General features: G+C 42.8%; 1 protein-coding gene across 1 annotated transcript in view; it reads right to left on the bottom strand.

Annotated features, from left to right (window-relative positions):
* Positions 1-27694, bottom strand: part of pof1b (POF1B actin binding protein) — a 118632-nt gene that overhangs the window by 63005 nt on the left and 27933 nt on the right. The window contains exon 3 of the mRNA XM_063060637.1: positions 15777-15866. Within this exon, the coding sequence (XP_062916707.1) occupies positions 15777-15866 (90 nt within the window). The remainder of the gene's footprint in view (positions 1-15776; positions 15867-27694) is intronic.

The raw sequence follows: 27694 nt of genomic DNA, 5'->3' as shown, positions 1-27694 counted from the left end.
CACAAAATACAGAGAGAAGGCGCAGACTTCACACAGACAACTCAAGGTCAGGATTAAACCTGGGTCTCTGACACCACTGTGCAACATTTGTTTTTAAAAATACTAACCCTAAATCAACCTCCTCATCCTAAACATAGCAAGCAAAGGTTTTATCAACCCAGGCATACAAAGACGACACATCACACAATTTAAACAAATGTTAATAGATAAGGAAAGTTTCATTCATACTGCAGTCTCATTCTTCAACATATCCCAAATCATTTTACAGCGAGTATGCTGGTCACATCTTCACAATTATTGATAACATGCTTCAATGAACAAAATTGCTTTATCTCATGCATTGTGACACTGCAATAAGGAACATAATCACAGCTCTAAATCATTGACTTACTGGATCAACATTTATCTTAAGAATCTATATTAGATAAAGCTAATTCTTAGTCTGTCTTTAATGTGGATATATAGTATGACGAGTTCAAAAGGCATTCTCCCACAGCAAGAATGCAGTGATGTGCATTTACATGTGTAATAGCCACAGCCTGCTCATGATTTCACACTTATTTATCTCTGGATTAAAACATTTTAAAAGTTCCCAGAACAAATAAATGTTTTGATCCAGTCTAATGTACAAATTTTTTTTAACAAAATCAAATTACAATGATAGTTCATTTATGCAGTGTTTCCTGACAATTAGAGACACAGCATGGAATGGGCTCTTCTGGCCCAGCAAGCTGTGCTGCCCAGCACCCCCAGCCCAATCACAGGACAAGTTACAATGACCAATTAACCTATGTACTAACTGGTACATCTTTGGTCATACAGTGAACTACAACTTCCATGAATCCATTAGTATTCAAAGAAACTTTGCTGTTGTTGGTTTTGTCATCTTCAGTTTATCTCAGCTCAAAGTGTTTTGGGCATGAAAGTAGAATTAAGGCCAAGGAGTAGAATAATTATGATAATTTAAAACAGTGGTGTAGACTTCAGAAGCAAGTTTGAATGTTGCCAGATTAAACAGGTTTAGCTTGTAACTTCTTAAATTTAGAATAGTGCATCTGTAGTTGTGAACATGATTCAGGACATTTACAAAGACAGGTGTGTACAAAGGCCCCATAGGACCCAAGTCACCCCAACCACAATCTATTCCAGCTACTACCATCCAGGAAACGGTATCGCAGCATAAAAGCCAGGACCAACAGGCTCCAGGACAGCTTCTTTCACCAGGCCATCAGACTGATTATCTCACACTGATTTGAGTGTATTCTATGTTAAATTGACTGTTCTATTTATTATAAATTACTACCATTGCACATTGCACATTTAGACGGAGACGTAACACAAAAATTTTTACTCCTCATGTATGTGAAGGGTGTAAGAAATAAAGTCAATTTAATATCTCACTGAAATGTTCAAGTTTCTTATGAGGCTTGCTAGGGTGAATATGGAGATAATGTTTTCCTATCTAGAACTTATGAACAAGAAAGTACCATCCCATAAAACGAAGTCAGCAATTTAGGAAAGAGATGAGGAATTTCTTCACCTAATGAAAAATGAACCTTTGAAATTTGGCAGGGCTACACAAGCTCAGACACTGAACATATTCAGAATACAAACTGATAAATCATTCCCTATCAAAGGAATCTAGGGATAAAGGATTTGTGCAGAAAAAGAGGTCGCAAAGTGGAAGATAAGCCACAATCTTATCGGATGACAGAGCAGACATACGGGATCAAAAGACAAAGCCTTGCTCCTCTTTCTTAAAAAATTTGGTTGAGATGGGGACAGGAACGGATGCTTAGTGTTTCAAGATTTCAGAAAAAAACTAGACAACGGGGTTACCCGTTGGGGCACCCTTTGAGAGAAGGGTGGTGAAGTCTGATGTGACCAGAATGAACATTAAATTTTCCTGAATGCTATTGGTATCACTTTGCTTTGGAAACTGAAGTAGAAAACCTCAGTTTATTAAAGAAGAAGGATGCATAGCAAAGCACATATAGCTGTTCCTCATTTAATGAAAGACACTTTTGATGGTATGATTTCTGGTTTATCTGCCACCCTCGTGCCTCTCGTTGTCATTCTGGAGACATGCAGCCCTTTCATCCCCCGTCTCTTCATCTCTTCTGCTGTTTGTTGTTTGTCTCTGATCCTGGAGACGTGCATGCCTCTCCTCCTCTGTCTCTTCTTCTCTCATCTCCTTTTGTCCTGACTCTTTGATCCTGGAGTCGTGCGGCCCTGGCCTCATCCGATTCTTGTTCCCTCCCTCTCCTTACCGCTTCCCGAAGACGTTTAGTGTCATCTTTTGACCATAATGTCCCCCTTCCCTTTCCATGCAGCATAATTAGGCTGACCATTTTTTTTTTTACCCTAATGCTGGATAGAAGATACGAAGCAGTAACACCAAAGGATGCTGATTATTCTTGATGATGTGGTTGGCGCTCTCCTAAATGGACGTGATATAGTCACTGCTGTCTTTTGACTGCAGCAAAGGGTTTTATGGGTGTCTCGAAGTACGTCATTACAATAAGATTTAATTATCTCTTATTGATGGGTGGCAGTTAGATCTGTCCCAATCCTGCACATGCTGATGGTGATTAGCAGAGTGTGACCCCTCGAAATAGAGCTGCCCTGCCCTTTTGCTCTGGTAAGTGTCGCTGCTGAGACTGGCCGTGCACATGCGTCAGGCTGTCGCGTCCCGATTTCCATGATGGCGGATCGGCTCTCAGGTTAAAAGGGAGCCTGTTGATTTTTGCGACTGAGCGATTTTATACGAATATATAACCCTGAATTTTGCCTGCGTTCTGTAAGTTAGCGCATTTTAATTCGATTTAGCCCAAAAAAGTGCCGCTGTAATTAATGGTTTGCGCTAATTGGAGGTCACAAACAGACAAACAGAGCATGAGAGTTTTAGTAGTATATAGATAGACTAAAGTTGAGGGGGGGAGTGGGGAGAAAGAGTTAATCAGGGACAATATCACAGCTACAGTCAGACAGAACATAATGGAGGGCTCAGCTACTGAATCCATATCAGTAGAACTCAGAAATAAGAAAAGGTGTAATTAATCTGACAGAATCTACTACAGACCCACAGTAGCCACCAGGACACTAGGAACAGCTAAGCAGGCAGATTAGGGAAAAGTATAAAAGCAACTGCATTATTGTTATGGGCAACCTAAGCTTTCCTAATAATAGACTGGGATCTCCTCTGTGCACGAGGCTCAAATGGACCAGAATTTGTTAAGTGCATTCAGGAGGGTTTTTTTTTAAATCAATATGCAGATAGTACAACAGGAGGTGGATCTGGTGTTGAATAATAATAGAACATAGAACAGTAGAGCACAGAACAGGCCCTTTGGCCCACAATATTGCTCCAACCTTTTAAGCTTGCTCTAAAATCAATCTAACCCTTCCCTCTCACATAGCCCTCCATTTTCCTTTCATCCATATGTCTATCAAGGAGACTCTCAAATGACCCGAATCTATCCGCCTAGACCACCATCCCTGGCAGTGTGTTCCATAAACTCACCACATTCTACATAAAACCCAATTCTGACATTGCCCCTTTACATTCCTTAAAATTATGCCTCCTCGTATTAGTCATTTCCACACTGGGAAAAAATCTCCGCCTGTCCACTCTGTCTTTGCCTCTTATATACCCCTATCAAGTCACTTCTCATCCTCCTTCACTCCAGAGAGAAAAGCCCTAGCTCACCCAACCTATCCTTATAAGACATGCTCTCTAATCCAGACAGCATGCTGGTAAATCTTAAACACAAAACACTCTGCAGATGCTGGGGTCAAAGCAACACTCAAAACACGCTGTAGGAACTCAGCAGGTCGGGCAGCATCCGTGGAAACGATCAGTCAATATTTCGGGCCAGAACCCTTCGTCAGGACTGAAGAGGGAAGAGGCAGAGGCCCTATAAAGAAGGTGGGGAGGGTGGAAAGGAGAAGGCTGGTAGGTTCCAGGTGAAAAACAGGTAAGGGGAAAGATAAAGGGGTGGGGGAGGGGAAGCAGGGAAGGGATAGGCAGGAAAGGTGAAGAAGGAATAGGGAAAAACACAATGGGTAGTAGAAGGAGGCGGAACCAAGAGGGAGGTGATAGGCAGCTGGGGGAGGGGGCAGAGTGACATAGGGATAGGGGAAGGGAGGGGGAGGGAATTACCGGAAGTTGGAGAATTCTATGTTCATACCAAGGGGCTGGAGACTACCTAGACAGTATATGAGGTGTTGCTCCTCCAACCTGAGTTTAGCCTCATCATGGCAGTAGAGGAGGGCATGTATGGACATATCCGAATGGGAATGGGAAGCAGAGTTGAAGTGGGTGGCTACCGGGAGATCCTGTCTGTTGTGGCGGACAGAGCGGAGGTGCTCGACGAAGCGGTCCCCCAATCTGCGTCGGGTTTCACCGATGTAGAGGAGGCCGCACCAGGAGCACCGGATGCAATAGATGACCCCAACAGACTCACATTGCCTCACCTGGAAGGACTGTTTGGGGCCCTGAATGGTGGCAAGAGAGGAGGTGTAGGGACAGGTGTAGCACTTATGCTTACAGGGATAAGTGCCGGGTGGGAGATCCGTGGGGAGGGACGTGTGGATCAGGGAGTCGCATTGGGACCGATCCCTGCGGAAAGCGGAGAGGAGTGGAGAGGGAAAGACGTGCTTAGTGGTGGGGTCCTGTTGAAGGTGGCAGAAGTTGCGGAAGATAATGTGCTGGATCCAGAGGCTAGTGGGGTGGTAGGTGAGGACAAGGGGAACCCTGTCCCTGTTGTGGTGACGGGAGGATGGGGTGAGGGCCGAAGTGCAGGAAATGGAGGAGATGCGGGTGAGGGCATCATTGATGACAGCAAAAGGGAAACCACGATCCTTAAAGAAAGAGGACATTTGAGATGTCCTGGAACGGAAAGCCTCATCCTGTGCAGATGTGGCGGAGACGGAGGAACTGGGAATAGGGAATGGCATTTTTGCATGTGGCAGGGTGGGAAGAGGTATAGTCGAGGTAGTTATGAGAGTCAGTGGGCTTGTAGAAGATGTCAGTGGACAGTTTGTCTCCAGAGATGGAGACCGAGAGATTGAGAAGGGGGAGAGAAGTGTCCGAGATAGACCAAGTGAACTTGAGGGCTGGGTGGAAGTTTGAAGTAAAGTCGATGAAATTGACGAGCTCAGCATGGGTGCAGGAAGCAGCACCAATGTAGTCGTCAATGTACCGAAGGAAAAGTTGGGGAGCAGTACCAGAATAGGTTTGGAGCACAGACTGTTCCACATAACCAACGAAGAGGCAGGCGTAGCTGGGGCCCATGCGAGTTCCCATAGCTGCACCCTTAGTCTGAAGAAAGTGGGAAGAGCCAAAAGAGAAGTTATTAAGTGTGAGTACCAGTTCCGCCAACCGGAGGAGGGTAGTGGTGGTGGGGAACTGGTGAGGTCTATTGTCCAGAAAGTGGCAGAAGGCTTTGAGGCCTTCTTTATGGGGAATGGAAGTGTAGAAGGATTGGATATCCATAGTGAAAATGAAGCGGTCGGGACCGAGGAACTAAAAGTTATTGAAGAAGTGAAGGGCATGGGATGTATCCCGGATGTAGGTGGGGAGAGACTGAACTATGGGTGACAAAATGGAGTCCGGGTAGGCAGATACAAGTTCGGTGGGACAGGAGCAGGCAGAAACTATGGGTCTGCTGGGACAGTCAGGCTTGTGGATCTTGGGGAGGAGGTAAAACTGAGCAGTACGGGGTGGGGAATTATGAGTTTAGTGGCTGAGGATGGAAGGTCTCCGGAGTTGATAAGGGCGGTGATGGTGTGGGAGACAATGATTTGACGTTTTTTGGTGGGGTCCTGTTCCAGGGGCAAGTAAGGGGAGGTGTCAGAGAGCTGCCGTTTGGCCTCAGTGAGGTAGAGGTCCGTCCGCCAGAGAACTACGGCACCACTTTTGTCAGCGGGTTTGATGGCGAGGTTGGGATCAGTGCGGAGAGAGTGGAGCGCAGTGCGTTCAGAGGGAGCGAGGTTGGAACAGGAGAGAGGAGTGGTGAAGCTGAGACGGTTAATGTCTTGGCGACAGACGGTTATGTGGAACAGTCTGTGCTCCAAACCTATTCTGGTACTGCTCCCCAACTTTTCCTTCGCTACATTGACGACTACATTGGTGCTGCTTCCTGCACCCATGCTGAGCTCGTCAATTTCATCGACCTTACTTCAAACTTCCACCCAGCCCTCAAATTCACTTGGTCTATCTCGGACACTTCTCTCTCCTTTCTCGATCTCTCGGTCTCCATCTCTGGAGACAGACTGTCCACTGTCATCTTCTACAAGCCCACTGACTCTCGTAACTACCTCGACTATACCTCCTCCCACCCCGCCACATGCAAAAATGCCATTCCTTATTCCCAGTTCCTCCGTCTCTGCCACATCTGCTCCCAGGATGAGGTTTTCCGTTCCAGGACATCTCAAATGTCCTCTTTCTTTAAGGATCGTGGTTTCCCTTCTGCCATCATCAATGATGCCCTCACCCGCATCTCCTCCATTTCCTGCACTTCGGCCCTCGCCCCATCCTCCCGTCACCACAACAGGGACAGAGTTCCCCTTGTCCTCACCTGCCACTCCACCAGCCTCCGGATCCAGCACATTATCCTCTTCAACTTCCGCCACCTTCAACAGGACCCCACCACTAAGCACATTTTTCCCTCTCCACCCCTCTCTGCTTTCCGCAGGGATCGGTCCCAACGTGACTCCCTTATACACACGTCCCTCCCCACGGATCTCCGACCTGGCACTTTTCCCTGTAAGCATAAGTGCTACACCTGTCCCTACACCTCCTCTCTTGCCACCATTCAGGGCCCCAAACAGTCCTTCCAGGTGAGGCAATGTGAGTCTGTTGGGGTCATCTATTGCATCCGGTGCTCCTGGTGCGGCCTCCTCTACATCGGTGAAACCCGACGCAGATTGGGGGACCGCTTCGTCGAGCACCTCCGCTCCGTCTGCCACAACAGTCAGGATCTCCTGGTAGCCACCCACTTCAACTCTGCTTCCCTTTCCCATTCGGATATGTCCATACATGGCCTCCTCTACTGCCATGATGAGGCTAAACTCAGGTTGGAGGAGCAACACCTCAAATACTGTCTAGGTAGTCTCCAGCCCCTTGGTATGAACATAGAATTCTCCAACTTCCGGTAATTCCCTCCCCCTCCCTTCCCCTATCCCTATTTCACTCTGCCCCCTCCCCCAGCAGCCTATCACCTCCCTCATGGTTCTGCCTCCTTCTACTACCCATTGTGTTTTCCCCTATTCCTTCTTCACCTTTCCTGCCTATCCCCTCCCTGCTTCCCCTCCCCCACCCCTTTATCTTTCCCCTTACTGGCTTTTCACCTGGAACCTACCAGCCTTCTCCTTCCCACCCTCCCCCCACCTTATTTATAGGGCCTCTGCCCCTTCCCTCTACAGTCCTGATGAAGGGTTCTGGCCCGAAATATTGACTGATCGTTTCCATGGATGCTGCCCAACCTGCTGAGTTCCTCCAGCGTGTTGTGAGTGATGCTGGTAAATCTCCTCTGCACCCTTTCTAAAAGTTACACATCCTTTCTATAATGAAGCAACCAGAACTGAACACAGTTTTCCAAGTGTGATCTAACCAGAGTTTTATAGAATTGCAACATTATCTCGTGGCTCTTGAATTCAATCCCCCGACTAATGAAGGCAAACATCCTATACACCTTCTTAACCACCCTCTCCGATTTTAACTATCAACTTGTGTCACGACTTTGAGGGATCTATGGATGTGACCTCAAGATCCCTTTTTTCCACCACACTGCTAAGAAACTGGCCATTAACCCAGTATTCTGCCTTCGTTTGACCTTTCAAAGTATATAAGTTCATACTTCCCTGGATTGAATGTCATCTGCCATTTCTCAGCCCATCTATCAATGCCTTGCTGTAACCTATGACAATCTTATCACAACTGACTTGCGTCATCTTCAAATTTAGTAACACACTTTTTCATTTCCTTATCTAAATCACTTATAAAAATCTCAAGAAGCAGGGATCCCAGAATAGACCTTTGCAAGTGCCCCACTGGTCACCAATCTCCAGGCACAACACGCTCCATCTACTCCCACCTTCTGTGGGTGAGCCAATCCTGAATCTATGCAGCCAAGTTCCCCTGGAGTCCATTCCCCTTGACTTTATGTGTCAGCCTACTATGGGGAACCTTATCAAACACCTTACTAAAATCCATATAAACCACATCCACTGTTCTACCTTTACTGATCTGTTTTGTCATTTCCTCAAAGAATTCAATAGCTATGCCAACTATCCCTAATCCATCTATGCTTTTCCAAATGCTTGTAATTCCTTTCTCTAAGAATTTTCTTCAGTAATTTGCCCACCACTGATATAAAACTCACTGGTCTACCATTCCCAGGATTAGTCCCATTATCTTTCTTGAACAAAAGAACACCATTTGCCAATCTTCTGGAATGATTCCTGTTTCCAGTAATGACGCAAAGATTCTCACCAGAGGCACAGCAATCTTTTTTCCTTGCTTCCTGGAGTAACCTGAGATATGTCCTGACAGGCCCCAGGGACTTATCTATCCGAATGTTTTTTTCCCCAAGGGTTCCAGCACATCCTCTTTCTTAATATCAACATGTTCCAGCATATCAGCCTGTTTTATGTGGTACTCACATTCATCAAAGTCCTTCTCACCAACAAACACTGAAGCACATTATTAATTTAGGGCCTCGCCTACCTTAACCGACTGTGGGCATATATTTCCTCTGATCCCCAATCAGTCCTACCCTCACTCTAGTAATCCTCCTGTTCTTCATGTACATGTAAACTGCTTTGGGGTTTTCCTTAATCCTATACACCAAGGCCTTCTCATGTCCCCTTCTAGCTCTCCTGAGTCCATTCTTAAGCTCCTTTATAGCTCTCTAGAATCCACTCTACTCCTTAAGAATGCTTCTTTCCTCTTGACTAGATATTCCTTGAAAAAAAAAATTCAGCCCCTGCAACTATTTTCACATTTTACTGTGTCATTTTCTAAACTTAAAATCTATTGAAGTAGGATATTGAAGTAGGATTTTGGAGGTAATCTACAAAACACTGTTCATCATGTCAAATCAAAAGAAAAATTCCAAAACACATCAACAACCTACTAAAAATTAAAAACCAAAATTGAGGCTGAAAAAGTATTCATCCCCTTTGTAATTGCTACTTTCATGAGGTGCAAGGTACAGTACGAGCATATCAACTCACCCAATTTGATGTAGAAAACTGGAGGATCACCTGTTTTCAATGAATTCATAACCAATACCCTTCTCTCTGTAAGGTCCAACAATATGGTAGATTTTCAACAGACCAAATAAAAATGAAGACAAAAGAGCATTCCAAGGCTATTCAGGGCAATGATCAGATAAGCACAAATTTGGGGAAGGGTTCAAGACCATCTCAAAGGTACTGAACATACAGAGTTTGGTGCGGTTCATCATGAAAAATTGGGGAAAATATGAAACCATAGCCACACTGCCTACGTCAGGACGCCTAAACTTAGTTGCCAAAGAATGACACTTGTAAAAGAGGCTACTCTGATGTTAACAGTCACTGTGGAGCCATGAACTTCATCTCCAGTTACAGCCACAGACTTCTGCAGCTCCCTCAATCTTCAAGTCCTTGCACAAAAAAGGGTATTTATGGAAGAGTGGCAAGGAAGACAACTTGGGTAAAAAAAAAAGAGATATCTTTGCCCATCAAGACTTTGCAAAGCGTCATTTATCAGATACTGTATACTTACAAAGCCTTGTGGTTGGGTGAGACTAAAGTGGAACTTTTGGCCTCAACGCTAAGCAGTACGTGTGTTGTAAATCTAATACTGCACATCAGCTAGGTTAACACCATTCCTACTGTAAAGTACAGTGGAGATAGCATCATGCTATGGGGATGTTTTTCCAGCAGCAAGGACTGGAAATCTGGTCAGGATCGATGGGACGATGAATACCGCTAAATATAGAGGGGTTCTGGATAAAAGCCTGCTAACCTCTGCCAGAAAGCTTCAGCTGTGGAAGAAGTTCAACGTTCAGCAAGACAGTGACCCAAAGCACACTGCCAGAGCAACCATGGAGTGACTTTAAACGAAAAAAATTGATGTTCCCGAGTGGTCCAATCAAATAACCCGGCATAGCTTGAGAAATGGGCAAATCTTGCTCCATTACATCATGCAAAGCTAATAGAGACTTACCCCAAAAGATTACTAGCTGTAATAGCTGCAAGAGGTGATTCAACTAAGTACTGAGCAAAGTGGAATAAATATTTTTGAACTACTGACATTTGTTTTTGAATTTTTTGCTTTTCATGCTTTACAATTTTACTTGATTTTTTGGCTCTACAACGGAAATTCACAAATAAAAATGACCAGTTAAATTGATCGAAATCCATGGTTGTAATTCTCCATGTGAACAAAGGGTTGGGGGTTGAATACTTTTACAAGGATAAAGATCTAGATTTGCTGGTTAGTAATTTTGCAGATGATAGAAAGACTGGTGATGTTGTGAACTACATAGAAGACAGGCTAAGGATACAGCAGGATATAGATCAGTTGCAGATGTGGGTGCAGAAGTGATAAATGGAGTTTAACCCAGGCAAGAGTGAAGTGTTGCACTTTGGGAGATAAATATTAAAGGGTCAGCACACTGTTAATGGCAAAACCCTAAATGCATCAATGTGCAAAGAAATCTTGGGGTCCAAGTCCTTAACTCACTGGAAGTGGCTACACAGGCCTTCTATAGGTCGTGGTCGGCCATGGATATTGTGTCCTGGTTATCTGTGTGATATGCAAGCCAGGTTAGTGCAATATGGATAGCAAGTTGTTACCCATGCAACAGGCTCCCCCTCTCCACGCAGCTGATAGATCCGGAGGAATGGCAGAGACCGATGCAGTTTGATAGAGTAGGCGTAGATAGGCATAGAGAGAGGAGCATGCTGACATCTTTCTCACAGGTTTCAAATGTCTAACAACAGTGGGCATGCATTTAATGTGAGGAGCCAAGTTCACACAGTAGTAGGTGCTTGAAATTCAATGCCAGAGGTGGTTGTGGGGGCAAATACGATAGAAATATTCAAATGCCTCTTAGACTCTTAGATAAGCAAACAGGTATGTAGGATATACAAGGATGTGGACAGTGCACTGACAGAAGAAATGAGTTTAGTGAGCATTCCATTACTAATTTAATTACTTTGGTACAATATTGTGTGCCGAACGGCCTGTTCCTGTGCTAGCGTTCTATGATTGTATTTACAGTCTGCTCCGGAATCTTTATACTCTCATTTAGGAAGAGGAGTAATAGGTAATTCAGGAAGTGAGAAAGAAAATAAAAAATTTATATTTCCCTATTTGTTCCCTTGTCTTAATAGGATGATGTAGAAAATTAGAAAGAACCATATTCTCCAGCTTCAAATGACTAGAAATCACATCTTCATGCTCCAAACAAATAACACAAATAACAGGCCTGTTGAGCTCCTCCAGCATTGTGTGTGTGTGTGTGTGTGTGTGTGTGTGTTGCTCTTAATAGGCGTGGAGACTTAACTGCTTCTGTAATTTCTTATCAATGGGAAGCATTTTTGATTTGCATTGATGTTGGAATGGTCATCTACTTCTGGATTCACACACAGAAATTTTTCCCCAAGAATATTACATCTAATCTTTTTGGGAGTAACAGACACAAGATTCTGGAGGAACTCAGAAGGCCTGACAGCATCTATGGACAGGAATAAAGGGGGCGACACTTCAGGCAGAGACCCTTCCTCCTTTCCAGTCCTGATAAAGGAAGAAGCCAGAATAAAAGGTAGGTGAGGGGAAGGAGAACAAGCTGGGAGGTGATAGGCGAAGCCAGGTGAGGGGCATGAAATGAGATGGTGGAAGACGATGGGTGAAGCCAGGTGAGGGGGATGAAATGAGATGCTGGGAGGTGATAGATGAAGCCAGTTGAGGGGGATGAAATAAAATGCTGGCAAGTGATAGGCGAGGCCAGGTGAGGAGCATGAAATGAGGTGCTGAAAGATGACAGGTGAAGCCAGGTGAGGGGGATGAAATGAGATGCTGGGATGTGATAGGTGGAAAGGTAAGGGCGGCTGCAGAAGGTATCTGATAGGAGAGTGGACTATGGGAGGAAGGGCACCAGAGGGAAGTGATAGGCAGGTGAGGAGATGAGAAGAAGGATTAAGTGGGGAGTCAGAATAGGGAATGGAAAAGGGGTGATTGGGAGGGGTAAGAATTACTGAAAGATGGAGAAATCAATATTCATGCCGTCAGGTTGGAGGCTACCCAAACAGAATATATGATGTTATTCCTCCAACCTGAAAGGTGCCTTTATCATGGCTGTACCAGATGCCATGGACCAATATATTGAATGGGGATGGGGAGTGTAATTTAAATGGTTGGCCATTTTAATTCCATGCCAGGAAATCATTCCTTTTGCTGACATAGCCAAGGTACTCAAAGTGGTCCCCCAATCCATGTTGGATCTCACCAATGTGGAGGAGCAGACCACTCCAGATACAGTAGATGACTGTACCAGACTTGCAGATAAAGTGCTGCCTTATCTGGCAGGTCTCTTTTCAGACCTGAATGGTGGTGAGAGAGGTGTAGCACTTGTTCCACTTGCAGGGAAAAGTCCCAGGAAGGAGATCCAGTGTGGATGTGTGAACGGACATGGGATTCACAGAGTGTGAGGTCCCTGTAGAAGCGGAGAGTAGTTGGGTGGTGGGGGTGGGGGGTGGTGGTAAAGATGTGTTTGGTGGTAGGGTCTCATTGAAGATGGTGGAACTTGTAGAGAATGATATGCTGTACATATACAGGTGGCCCCCATTTTCCAAACGTTCGCTTTACAACACCTTGCTGTTACGAAAGACCTACATTAGTTACCTGTTTTCGTTAACAGAAGGTGTTTTCACTGTTATGAAAAAAGGCAGCATGCGCCCAAGCAGCCAAGCTCCTCCCCCGGAACTGCATTCTAGCTGCCATTGCTTAAACACGTGTTTCATCTCAATTTATTTTGTGCATTCATTAGCAAGATGAGTTCTAAGGTATCGGAAAAGCCTAAAAGAGCTCATAAGGGTGTTATACTTAGCGTAAAACTGGACATAATTAAGCATTTTGATCGTGGTGAACGAAGTAAGGACATTGTCCACGCATTGAACTTGTCCACCATTCACACTATTTATACACAGAGAGAAAGAATTTTGAAAGCTGCCGATGTTATTGTTGGTTCTGCTCATAGCAAAGTGGTCTCTCTTAGTCGGCATCCAGTAATGGATAAAATGGAAAGTCTATTGCTTGAGTGGATTGATGGGTGTACAAAGCATGGTGTTCCGTTAAGTTTTCTTATACTTAAGGAGAAATCAGTCAGTTTTTTTTTTAAATAAGCTGAAACAGAAAGCACTGGACGATGGTGATGAAAGTGTTACAGAAGTGGAATTTAAAGGTAGTCATGGGTGGTTTGATCGATTTCTGAGGCGAGGGCAGCTTCATAGTTTAACATTTACTGGAGAGTGCGCTTCGGCTGATACTAAAGCTGCCGAAAAGTTCCCAGCAGAACTGAAGAAAATAATTACAGAAGGTGGTTATTCGTATAAGCAAGTGTTTAACTGTGACGAAACTGCAATTTATTGGAGTCTTCCCGATTCTGGTAAGTGAAACTACACTGTACATACATTATTTCTACTTTATATAGGCTGTGCATTTTTATGTGTTATTTGGTATGATTTGTTATTTGGTATAATTTGGCAGCTTCATAGCTTAAAGGTTACTGGAGAGCGTGTTTCTGCCGAGAGCGCTTCCGCCAAGAGTGCTGCCGTGAGATTTTCGCTGCGCTAGACAGTGCTGCAGGAAAGTATTTCTACTTTATATAGGCTGTGTATTTATCATGTCATTCCTGATTTTACTATATGTTACTGTTATTTTAGGTTTTATCTGTTATTTGGCATGGCTTTGGAGGTTATTTTTTGGGTCTGGGAACGCTCAATAATTTTTCCCATATTAATAAATGGTAATTGCTAATTCACTTAATGACATTCCGGCTTACGAACCGTTTCATAGGAATGCTCCACCTTCGGATAGTGGGGGAAACCTGTAGGGTGGCAAGTAAGGATAAAAGGAACACGATCCTGGGTAATGCGGTGGAAAGGTGGGGTGAGGGCAAATGTCTGGGAAATAGAGGAAATGTAGCTGAGGGCAGCATCAGTAGTAGAGAGGAAACACTTCTCTGAAGGAGGACATGTCAAACGTGTATTGGACTCTATAAAAGTCGATATGGAACTTCAGGAGAGGTATGGTTATTTAAATTTTATGTTCTGCTTTTACCACTTCACCATGAACCTTTTAGGAGTTCAAAATCATTAAGGGTATAAGTAAGATGGTTGCCAGCTGCTGCTTCAAAATTAGCCCATCAAAAAGGACACAGGGCCATTGGTGGAGACTAGTTGGGGGAGATTTCAGACCATCATCAGGAAGTATTTCTTTACACAGCGAGTTGTGGACACATGGAACAAACTACCTAGCTGTACAGTTGAGAGTAGTACCTTAGAGACTTCCAAATCTAAACTCAATAGTTATTTCAACACACTATGTGAATAGGAATTTGGCAAGCTTTCCTGGGCCGAATAGCCTGCTCTTGTCAAAAACTTTCTAATATTCTAATGTTCTAATGAGCTCTGTAGAATGAGACGTTGAAGTTACTTTCCCTCTTTGCGGTGGTATAACCACTCTAGAAAGCAGTCATTAATGAAATCTTCCGGTCAAGATGGCACCAGCAATCAAGATTCTCTAATAACAAACGAAAATAACCTTTTTTTTAAAGCTTCTTTTTAGAGCCCACGATTTAAAGTTTGAATGATCCAGTGCTTTGCTGTCTCCGAAAAGTGTGTGTGTGTACTCGGACTGTCTCGATACGAAGAAACTTTGAGATGGGGCGCGAGCCAAAGTTTGACTCCATTTCACCATCCAAAACGTCCATTAATCGCCGATAAAAGCATCGAGGAATATGGAGATATCGAGGCAAATGCAGAAGGCGAGCAAGAGTTTCAGCACCGACTGCCTGCCTTAAGTACGCGAGCTTGCTGTGTGGCTTGCTGTGGCAGGCAGGTAGGCCTCTCTACTTCATGTGATGTCTTTCTTTCAATGAGTGTTGGTGATATCGTAGGATGGTATTGTGGTTCTGCGTTTATGGATTGTGGACTTCAGACTTATGGATTTAGTATTCTGTTTTTTTCTAATAAAATTGCCCATCCCTTTTCCCTTTTGTTGTGCAAGGGGAGAATATTTGCAGGTTGATGTTCTGTTAGTTTTTGTGTGGGGAATGGGGGTTGATGTGGAATCAGGATGCCATTCTTTTTAGTACAGGGTGTGAGGTTGATGGCTCTCTCTGAATGACATTCATTTTCTTTCTTTGTTTTGTGGCTATCTGGAGAAGACAAATTCAGAGTTGTATACGGACACATGCTTTGATAATAAATGAACTTCCGATATACAACTGTCTGAAGATTCTAATATAATAAACAGACATCTTTCTGCAAAAAAAATGTCAAAAGGATTTTTCTCTTCAATAAATTATACAAAACTAAATTCAATAAGCATTGCTACAAGGTAGACTTTTACTTCAGTTTGGCATTGCACACAATGATCAGTGAGTGAGATTAAATTGGCCGCCTACCATTTTAAAATTTATAGGGCAAACTGAAAGTGACAAGACAATTATAGGCTCTGTTCGGATACGACATCTTGTAAAACTGACAACTCATACCTCTGCAGGGTTTGTCAGCCCCAATTGCCCATGGCTGCTCTGTACGTAGGTAACTTCATTTCCACGATGATATTGTTCATCATCTTGTACCTGCACAAAAAGATCTACGTTAATCAAGGATCAACAAGGTTGCTGTTCAGTAAGGTTATCCAATTTGTAGAAACCACTCCCTAGTTCAATTAATTTTATGGTTAGTTCTTAGGAACTATGATATTATGTTTTGTTAATCATTGCAGAACATTATTCTTATCTCTGGAAGAAAGGTTACTTTCACAAACAAAATCCAAAAACATAATTTAAATTAGCTAACATGCAAAACACAATATGATTCATAATCATGTGCACAGATTAAGGTGGTTCTATTAGATACAGAGTTCATGCAAAATCTGAGACAAATTAGCAATTCCTAGCTTCTGGAGTTTGAATCAAGCCAAAAAGGTTTATAATTTAATTAAATATTTTTATTTTTATTTCTATTTATTACAAACAAACAAAAAAACACAAAAAGAATACAGCACATCCACAAAAACCACAACCATAACAAAATCAAATTAAATATTGAGCAGCAAATGGGAGAAAAATATACAGGCAGAAGTAAACATACACAGCAGAGGTTCACCGCACCAAAAAACCTCGGTCCTCATACCGTGAGAAAGTCCAATACAGGGCCCCATATCCTTTCAGAGATGTCCCCTCTGTCCTCATTACATAGTCTCAGTCTCTCCAAATGTGAAGTATTTGCCAGTTCTCTCAGCCACAGATCCTACGTAGGCACAGAGTCCATTTTCCACATTTGCAGGATTAACTTTTTAGCAATTACCATTCCAAATAATACATATTTTCATACATATTGCCTGAAGGTAGGGAGCTTGTTGTTCCAAGGATGGCTATGACCGGGTCTGGTTCCCACTGCTTCCCAAAAGCCTCACAGAAACAGTGAAAATTACTTTTCTAGTATGCATAAAGCTTACAACATGACCAGAATGAATGTGACAAGTTACTGTTCACAGATTTACATCTATTACAAACTGGTGAAACATCAGGGTAGAAACTGTGCAACTTTTCTTTGGAATAATGGAGTCTATGTATCATTTTAAACTGAATAAGTCTGTGTCTGACGTTGACCAGACAGTCATATATACTTTTTAAACACTCATCCCAGACCTCCTCTGTCAGTTCTATACCCAATTCATCCACCCATGCCTGTTTAAAACCTGCAGTATTCACCCGAGCTCCATTACGTAGGATCTGATAAAAATAGGATACCGCACTACGAGCAACAGGATCAAATTTATTTATTGCCTCCAGGGACTCATGTTTGTCTAAAACTTCAAAGTTAGGTATATATTTCCTAACATAATCTCGAATTTGTAAATATCTGAAAAAACTAGATGCAGGGATATTGTAAACTGCTTGTTACTGCGCAAATGAGGCAAAGTTTCCATTAATATATAGGTCACCTATACTACAGATGCCTCTCTGTTTCCAGGTAGAAAAAAACAGTATCATTCAGGCCAGGCAAAAAGGAATGATTGTCACAAATCGGAGTGTCAATATATGTTTTGGGGCCCTAATATGTAGTTGAATCTGCTGCCAACCACAAAGCTGTTACTAAAATGTGACTTATTAACTGCAGTGGGGCTATTAAGGAGAGCTGGTAAGGAAGTCTTCTTACAAAGCCTTCGCTCTATGAGTAACCATGCTGGGCATGAGTCTGAAGTAGAGGGTGGGCCTTTCTTCCACCATGCTAAAATGGATAGGTGGGCAGCCCAGTAATACATTTTATCGTTCGGTAGGGAAACACCATCTGCTTCCTTGGGCTTTGATGGGTGTTTTTTTAGTAATTCTAAAGGCGTTATAATTCCAAATGAAGGGTATAGTAATTGAATCCAATTGCTTAAAATATGACAGATAAATAAAACTTGGATGGACTGAAAAAGATGAAGAAATCGTGGCAGTACAATCATCCTGATTGAGTTAACCCTCCCCACCAAAGAAATTGGAAGGGTTTTCCAAAAGTCAGTTTTGCGTTTAACCTGCTCAACTTTGTTTCACCAATTCACTTGCAAAAGGTCATCTGGGTTTTTTGTAATAGTCACACCAAGATAGGAAAAATTATCGCAAGTTATTTTAAAGGGAATGGACTGTAAATATGCTGTATTAACCACTGCAGTGACTGGCATTAGTTCACTCTTATCCCAATTAATAGAGAAACCTGAGAAACTGCTGAAATTATTAATTAGAGTCAGAAGGACGGGTATTGATGTTTGTGGGCTGGAGATATATAAAAAGGACATCGTCAGCGTATAACAAAAGATGATGTTTATGTCCATGCATATCAATGGGAGATATCAAAGGGTCCTGTCTGTTGCTAGCAGCCAGTAGCTCAATGATAACTGCAAACAAAAACGGAGAAAGGGGGCAGCCTTGAAGAGTCCCATGATGAATTGCAAAAGGGGAGGAAATATTCTGATTCGTGATAATGGAAGCAGATGGGTGTGAATAAATTATCTCAATCCATTTAATGAAAGATGGTCCAAATCCAAATTTCTTAAGTACAAACATCATATATGGCCATTCCACTCAGTCAAACACACACTGCACATCTAATGAAATGACTACAGCCTCTTCTGCATGTTTTGTATATAAAATATTGAAAAGATGACCCAAATTAAAATACATATGTCTACCTGGCATAAAGCTGGTTTATAATTTGCATGAATGATCATTTGCCCAAAGGTCAGATTAACATGTTCAATTACAAATTACTTCTAATAATGCTTGTAATTTTATCTCTGAAACATACAGATTAATATCAAAGGATTTTAAAAACCTTATCAAAGAGCATTAAATCAGAGGTTATTTTCCCAATAATCTGGTTAGGAACATTTACAAAGTTCTCAATCTTAAAAATATCTCATGTCAGAATACTGCAAATATTAGGCCACTTTTAATTCAAACCACATTAATTCGTTTTTACAATTGAGACATTTAACTTGGGCATGATTACATTAATGATTTCATTACTAGACCAATCAAATTGGGGGAAGTAGCTTGGAGGACTTTGTCTCAAAACAACGTGCCCTGGGAAATGCCTATAGCAGATCTTGTGTTGTATGACTCAAATGTGTTGCTGTAACCTAAAGAATTCCTGACTGATCAATCTCAAACTAATCTCATAATAAGGACAAACAAGAGAAAATCTGCAGATGCTGGAAATCCAAGCCACACACACAAAATGCTGGAGGAACTCAGCAGGCCAGCAAAAAGAGTACTCTTTTCCATAGATGCTGCCTGGTCGGCTAAGGCAGCGGTCCCCAACCACCGGGCCGCAGAGCATTTGATACCGGGCCGCAAGGAAGCGATATGATTTGGTGATAGGAGTCAGCTGAACCTTTCCTCACTCCTTGTCACGCCCACTGTTGAGCTTGAACACATGCGAGGTCATTACCCACGCGTCATCCATGTCAGCGCGGGAAGAAGATCAGCTCCTCGAGCTTGCAAATGACGGCGGGCTGAAAAGTATGTTTGACATAACATCTCTGCCGGCATTCTGGATCAAAGTCAAGGCTAAATATCCTGAGATAGCCACGAAAGCACTGAAAACGTTGCTTCCATTTCCAACATATCTCTGCAATGAATGCAACGAAAACTAAATTGCGGAATAGACTGGACAGAAGGAACCTCCTTCGCGTATCGCTGTCTCCCGTCACCCCTCGATGGGACTGTCTTGTTGCAGGGAAACAAGCCCAGGGCTCCCACTGATTCAGCGATATTGGCGTGTTGCAATAATTTTACATGTTCATACGAGGAAAATATGTGCCGTGTGTTTAATATCCAAACATTAATTAAAATGTTATGATGCTATTGACTTATATAACCATATAACAATTACAGCACGGAAATAGGCGATCTGGGCCCTTCTAGTCCATGCCGAACGCTACTCTCACCTAGTCCCACCGACCTGCACTCAGCCCATAACCCTCCATTCCTTTCCTGTCCATATACTTATCCAATTTTTCTTTAAATAATATCGAACCTGCCTCTACCACTTCTACTGGAAGTTCTTTCAACACTTACTTCAAGCTCCCCGTCCTCCCCTAATGATTGACTTATCACTATATTCATGCGAGGAAAATATGCGGTGTGTTTAATATTAAATTCATTAGATAAACCCTTTCAGAATGAAATTAAGTGTATTAGCCCCTTATTACCAATATTCCAGTCGTGATTAACATGCCCCCCCCGAACAGAATCGCCAAAAACGATTTGCAGAGAATAATATCAGCAGGTACATGCATGCGCACTGGTGCCCGCGCAAGGCTTCATGGTCATTGTAGTCTTTCTCGGGGTAAACACAACATATTTTTTGACTGCTACTCTTGTCCGTTGGCAACCCTACCCCCCCCCCCAGGGTCAGCCGGTCCGCAAGAATATTGTCAATATTAAACCGGTCCGCAGCGCAAAGAAGGTTGGGGGCCCCTGTGCTAAGGAATTCCCCAGAAAAAGGTGATAATAACATTAAGAAATAGCAGCAAGAGCATTGTCTCACACCTACTCTGACAACCATGCTGAATTTTAGCTTAAGCGCCACTTTTCTATACTAACCCCATTTCCTTCAATTTTCTTAATATTCAAAAATATGTTAATTATCTTGAATTTGTTCAATGACTGAAGCTCCACAGTTCTCTCAAATCCAAAAATTCCCTACCTCCCAGGCAAAGAAATTTATTCTTGTGTTACACACAAAATACTGGAGAAACTCAGCAGGTTAGGCAGCATCTATGGAAAGGAATAAAAAGTCGAGATTGAGCCGAGATCCTTCTCGGGCACCCCTTCTCCCCCTCATCACCTCTTCATTCCTCACAGCCACCACCTTCCTCCCACCCTACCTTCCCTGAATACCTCTACTCCCACTTCCTCTCTGACTCCTCCAACTCTCTTCCCCTATTGGGGGGGGGAAGAGGGGGGGAGAGAGAGGGGGAGAGAGGGGGGAGAGAGGGGGGAGAGGGAGGGGAGAGGGAGGGGAGAGGGAGGGGAGAGGGAGGGGAGAGGGAGGGGAGAGGGAGGGGAGAGGGAGGGGAGAGGGAGGGGAGAGGGAGAGGAGAGGGAGAGGGGGAGAGAGAGGGGTGGGGAGCCCCCTTACAAGTTGTTATCCTGACATCAACTGTCAAGAAAATTCTTCAACCTGTTATTCAAGTAATGGCACCTAGAAAACTACGTAAGCAATGATTTATTAAAGGGAAACAGAGTGAGAAATTCAGGCAGTTTGACAGCATAATGAGCAAAGTAGATATAGATGAACATCGATAAGAGCATTTCTGGCATTTGTCATACACAAAATGGAAATATTCAGGTTAAAACATTCCTAGATTCAGAATGTTGGTTAATCAGAAAAATGCTATATTGAATAAAGAAACACAACTTAATTCCAACTCCCAGCACCATTATTTTCATCTTATAGGTCACATCATTGAGGATACACGAAGGTATTGTTTAAATGATGAGATTTCCTGCCACATCCACCACGTCAAGAGGCATGTTCAATACCTCCATTCTTCCCCCCATCTCTCATAGAAGAAAAAATATTTCCTCAACTCCTCAAACCATCTATCAGTTTAACCATGTCCCCTGGTTGTGCCCTCAGCTTAGATTCAGAATTATCATATGTACGGTACATGGAAACTTGCAGTGAATGTGTTATTTATGTTAACAACCAACACACCTGAGCATGTGCTGAGGACAGCATGCAAGTGTCACCAGAACAGCATGCCCACAATGCTCTGCAGAACAACAGTACACAACACACAACAAGCGCTTTTCCTCCTTCCACCATCTCCCACCTACCCACACACAGTCCTCCAGCTCCAGGGCAGACATCCAGTCTCCAGACTTCAGGCCTCAACTTCTGGCCCTCTATTTGATTCCCGGACTCCAGGCTCAACTCTGGGAGTACTGATTGATCAACCCTCATGAGCTCTGGGCATATGGACATCTGATCCCAGGTCTCATTGCAGACATCCAACCCTACAAAAACTCATTTCAGGTCTCAACCGGAAGTCTCAACCTCATAGCAGTCCGTGTCAATGAATTTGTTAATTTTGCAAGACATCAGATTCACAAGTGTTTTGTGAGACAGCTGACTTCTGAATTCTGTCTTAATGTGCCGTGTTGCTGTCTTGGTTGATGAGCAGGCATAGTTTTTTGCTATTTCTGAATCAGGAAACATTTTCCTGAATAGCTTGCCTGTGTGCTTATACACCTGGAATGGCAGGTTATGCTCAACGATGAAAGATGTAAAGTACACGTCAGTTCTAGTGACCTTCTCTGTCAGACTTCGGTTTTCTGCTGAAAAGAACTGTGAAGTACTTGATCAGCCTTCCCTGCGCTTAGCCTACCTAATATGTTGTGGTCCCTAAAAGAAATAAAAGCATAAGGTGTATCCTTATGACAGGTGTGCACCGCTTAACATCCATTCGGACTACGTCCGATCACATATACGTCCGTAGTCTTTCTCTCTCACACACACACACACACACACACACACACACACAGCCTGCAATAGTCGGGATCAGAACTTACTTTTTTACATCGAAATGGGGGATTTTAAATGAGTGATTTAGAAGTTCTGTATCTTCAAGTTCAAGTTTATTGTCATTTGGCTGATTGTCCACAAACGCAACAACTTCTGTCCGGACCATGGTGTAGCCACAATACATATATCACGCACACCACATAAAACAATATATTACCATATTATTTAATAAAGTGTAATTCAAAATGCATATAAAGTTTGCAGCACAGGTAAACAGTTCACTGTCCTAATGACGAGATCTCGGTGGGGGGCCGGGTATTTATTAAAGTTGTTTTTTCTTCTGAAAATGGCTGCGCTTAAACCCAGCCCATTGGGGGCTTCGATGTACCTGTAAGTGGAAGTGTTTCAAGAAAAAAACCCCGAAGAATTTGCTTGCTGCGAGCACGTTTTTAAAGATGTCTTAGCGGATGATTTTGGAATTTCGCTCCAATTTAAACCCCGTTCTAATCCCCTTTAAGACGCCAACGCGCCCCACCCGTATAGGACAACCTCGCGTAGTCAGGTTGTCACCACCAGCCTTGGGAATTTCATCGCCAGGCTTTTGTACTTCATCACCGACAGTTGTCTGGATGATTTATTCTTGTGTTACACACAAAACACTGGAGAAACTCCGCTCAATCTCGACCTTTTATTTCTTTCCATAGATGCTGCCTAACCTGCTGAGTTTCTCCTGTGTTTTGTGTGTAACACAAGAATAAATTTCTTTGCCTGGGAGGTGGGGAATTTTTGGATTACAGATGGCAGTAACTGAACTGATGGAATATGGAAGAGAGAGAGAGTTCGACTGTAAAGCCCACCCACAGAGAAAACAGATAGGTCTACTTAGCACAAAGAGAAATCAAGCAGGATTCATTCATTTTCTTTCTTTTTTTCCCCTCTCCCTCTCCCTCTCCCTCTCTAAAAATCGATTTCCGGGATACTGTATACAATTTGCGGGCATCGGGGAGCCGCTATCGACATGCAGGAAACTCCCGGAACTCCCAGGAGAGGTGGGATGTCTGTCATTGACCTGGTTCAGCCTGCCATTCTCAGGTGTTCTTCGTCACCAGTCCACGTAGCTGGCCTTTGAGCTGAGACATAGGCTCTGGATATCCTTCATCTCCATGAAGATAACGCTGGGCTTCAAGCACAGAGTGGCAGCCTGGGACTCCAGACAGCCCCAAGCTTCACATAACAAGCCTTTCTTATTTACACTGAGCCCTTCAAAATTTTATTCAAAGTTAATTAGCCTCCTCCGTTCCACAGGAAACTACCCTTTGCTTATCCAATCTTCCCTCATACAATTTCCCATTCCTGGCAACATCCTCAAATCTTATTTGAACACTCTCTAGTCCAATCACATCTTTCCTGTACTTGCAGTGACCAGAATAGTTATGCAATACTCAAATAATGGCCTAACTAGTGTTGCACACACTTCTAATATAACATCTTATTCCTACTGGACTTGAGTACATGTTCTCCAAAACCATTTTGTTTTGCCAGACCACTCAACACCTGCCAAGTCCTGTTGTACCTTATCAAATGCATTGCATCACACTTTCCTGTGTACTTGTTTGTCCAAATAACTGAACATCTGCAATTCTTACTTTTCAAAGCTTTCCTCTGCATTATGATCCAAATAACCATCCAGATTTCTAGCTAAGTCATTTTCATTTCATTATCCCTTGTTTTCTGTAATGGGTCCTTGGGATCCCAAATGAAAACAACCTCAAAGACACCCAACTAGTTTAAATTTTTGTTTCCAGTCACCAGCCGTAATTTGAGTCCAAGGTGCCACTCCCCACTTGAACTCGGATTTTTACTTGTTTGACCAGCAAAAAAATGTAGGCCCTTCTCAAAGGCCTTGCTAAAATTCAGACAGACTCGAATCCAACATTCTTTGATACGCTGCTTAAAAAACCTCAATCAATTTAGTCATACACAACTGTTCCAGAGCAACTTGCTCCTATGTAGATGAAAATTTACACTGCTCATTTGAATGGTATCAGTAATTTGCCCATGATAGAACTTAAACTGACCGGACCATAACTAAAAACAAAAAATCCTTTTTTTTAAATAAATGTTCAATGGTGAGACAGCATTCAGGAAAAAGAATTATCCTTACACAATACAATTAATGTTTCCGGTTGTTGGCCTTTAGTCAGAATTGGCTTGGCATTATCTTTTCCACAACCTGTCTTGTTTTCCTGATTCTTATCTTTTATACTTTTCTACTTCTTTGCCATGTGAAGCTCGGATATAAACACACTTTTATTACCTTGCCCTATTCTCTGTGAAGCTTGCTCTTGACTTGGCAGTCACACCCTTTTCTCTTGTGCAAACAGTTTAAGCACACACCCTTTTGGTCTCTTTCTTAAGTGCCTTGCATTCTTGCGAGCAACTAACTTTCTTGGAGTCTACTCCTACTAAATAACTTCTCAGCTTTGTAGAAGTGGACTTTTCCCAGTATGGAAACTTAAATCTTATTTTAAATTTTCCTTCCCATAACTATGTCAAATCTAAATGAATTAATTATGATCACTACTCAAAAAAATGGTCTCCTAATAATTCTCCTTCCAGCTACCTAGCTTCATTTCCCAAAATCAGTTCCAGGATCACATCACCTCTTATTTGGCTTACTTTATTGGCAATTACAATTGTAAAGAAAGACCAACTTGTTCTTTTCCATCCACACAACTTGTTTTTGTTTTAATGACTGTTTTCAACTACACACCCCTCACCACCACCCTCCCTAGTGATCATTAGCAGCTTCTACGAGTTGGGCTAAAATTGTTCTCAGCAAGATGAGTAAGGAAACTTATTAACTTCTAGCTGGACAGCTTAATTCTAAAATGGCAAATCTGGACATACACGAACCAAAGTTCATTTTAACAGAACTTTTCCACTATTTCAATGAAGACAGCCTCACAGGGTCAAGAAGGGTTCTGACATAGTTGATGAAGCCAACACGAGATTGCCCCACATGCAGCAGGTGATTGATGGAACAGGTAGATGAAGACGTGGGGAGATGGCGAGATCTTCAGCTATTTATGCTGGGTATTATCGATGGCCTTTTCGCCATTTTGAGTGATCATGAGCCAGGAATGCCAATGAATCTTTGGAGTTTGTTTCTTGTGACCTCCAAGGGATCTCTTATCTTGGAGTACAGAATCTGTTTACGGAGCAGGATATTAAGAATGCCATGGCTTACCCACTGACTACATTTGAAACCCCGCTGACTTCCTTGGCTACGCAAGTCTAGGGAAAACACACTCTAGACCAGCTAAACCCGTGAGACTGGGTCGGCTCTGCTACTCCAAACCCCGGTTTGTGTGGATGCTGTGTAACTTGCAACCCTGTCACAAACTCAGAGCCAAGAAACAACAGACAGCATTCTGCGTGCAATTAAAAGGAATTATATCTATGAATCTTAACTAACGAGTTAGTAAAGAAACGAGAGAGGAAAAAAAACCAAAAAGGGCCCATTATAGTTAAACAGTCAAATGTGCAGCAGTTGGAGCTTAATTCGTCGATCCTCAGTCAATCTCGCCACCTGGGTCCATTGAATCACAATCTCTCCACTAGGTTGTATCCAACGACCGGTTCTCTCCAACGTTTTCTCTCATCTCACGCCAAACAAAAGACCCAGCTCACATTCCAAAGCATCCGTTATCTCTAACCATAACCCAAGCACTGCTTCTAAGACAGACCATTACATTAGCAGTGAAACCTTTCCCAGGGTTTTGAAGCTGGAGATGATGCTGAAATTGGATCACTTTACCTGTCAGAGGATTTGGAGGAATTTCCTGAAACAACCTCAGTGGTCTCTCTCCACTGTTTAAAGTACCCGTTGTGCATATAGGAAGGCAGGGATCACTATTACTTTTTAGGTTGTGAGCTTCGAAGTCTAACTCTTTAAAATACCACGTTTTTACAGATGGCCAAAGGCCATGCCAGCTGAGGAGGAGGGCATTAATGAATTTCATCACACCAATTGCCTGCCTTAATTCAGAAGTAGTTCCTGATATATGGGAAGTGGAACTCGCTTGTAGACTAGCATCTTTTACCGTTATTGTATTGTGCTGCAAGGGGGTAAATTAGCAAAGGATTTTTATTTTGTAGTTCTTGTAATTCTCTTGAACGCTTCAGAGAACGAGTCAGTGATGACTTACAGCTCAGTCTCCAAACCTGTGTGTACAGAAACACCATTCACACACTACAGCTTAATTACTAAGCTTGGAGTCATCTTGGCTCTGCATTATGGGTTAAATGATTTCCTACTTGCCTTGCACGTTAGGAAGTTTTTCCAGAAGTGAAGTGCAGCACAGCACTGAAGCAAAGGAAATGGAGGAAACGCTTGAGACTGTGATGTAGCCTTGCTTGAGATCAGTCTGCACTGATGTTGTGGCCCCTTGGACTGAGATCACAGCTTGCATGCCATCATGATGATCAAGATGAGTGGCTGTCCCACAAACACACACACACCTGGTAGTGTTCTTTTCATTATTCTGTACTTGCAAAAGCACACAAAATGCCTTCCTATTTAAAATAAACCCCATAAAAGTTGAAATTTGTTTGTTCAAGCGAAAGAATGAACAGTAATCCACACCTTGTTCTAGGGAAAAAAAAACTGGCCAGGCCACCTTAACTCACATCAATTTACCCAACCACAAATTAAATGAAAATATAAATAAAATCATCGCCTGTCACTACGTTGGAAAGCCAAGTTGGCTCGAATTCGATATTTGCAGTGTTGAGATGAAGAACATCAGCTTGATCAGCCACATTCTTTGCTTTGGACCTAATTGAAAAACAGCATCAAGACAAAACAACACAATGTGGTAGACTGACATTTGCACTAAGCCACAAATGTATACTCTGCAAAAATCCCACAAATCAAATGGCAGGAAGTGAAACAAGGACAGTGTCAAGGCTAGTATTGGCCAGGCCAACAGTTCAGGAATTGAGGTCCCAATTGCATTCATTCAGTTCTATCCATTAGGCTACATCACACAAATAACCTAACACCAGATTCCCAAAAGAGGTTCAGTATTCTGTCATAGAAAGAGCTTACCAAGTGGACAGAAGAATGTGTTAAAGGATTTTTTCAAAACCACCTTGCCTGACCAGCTGAGTTCCTCCAGAATTTTTTTTAATGTGTTTCTCCTTGAGAAAGTTAAACTTTCTCATCAACTCCTCAGAATCCCTGGCCCACTACCACTCAAAAAGGAGAGGAAACACCTGGAATAACACTGAAAACCTCTAGTCCATCCATTTACAGCTTAGCACAAATGGTGGTGCATCACTTCCCAAGCTAACCACCCCTCCACTTCACTGAGCACCT

Source organism: Mobula hypostoma, chromosome 10, assembly GCF_963921235.1.
Source record: "Mobula hypostoma chromosome 10, sMobHyp1.1, whole genome shotgun sequence".
Taxonomy (NCBI): Eukaryota; Metazoa; Chordata; class Chondrichthyes; order Myliobatiformes; family Myliobatidae; genus Mobula; species Mobula hypostoma.
Note: the sequence above shows the minus strand (reverse complement) of the source record. Positions and strands in the feature narration are given on the sequence as shown.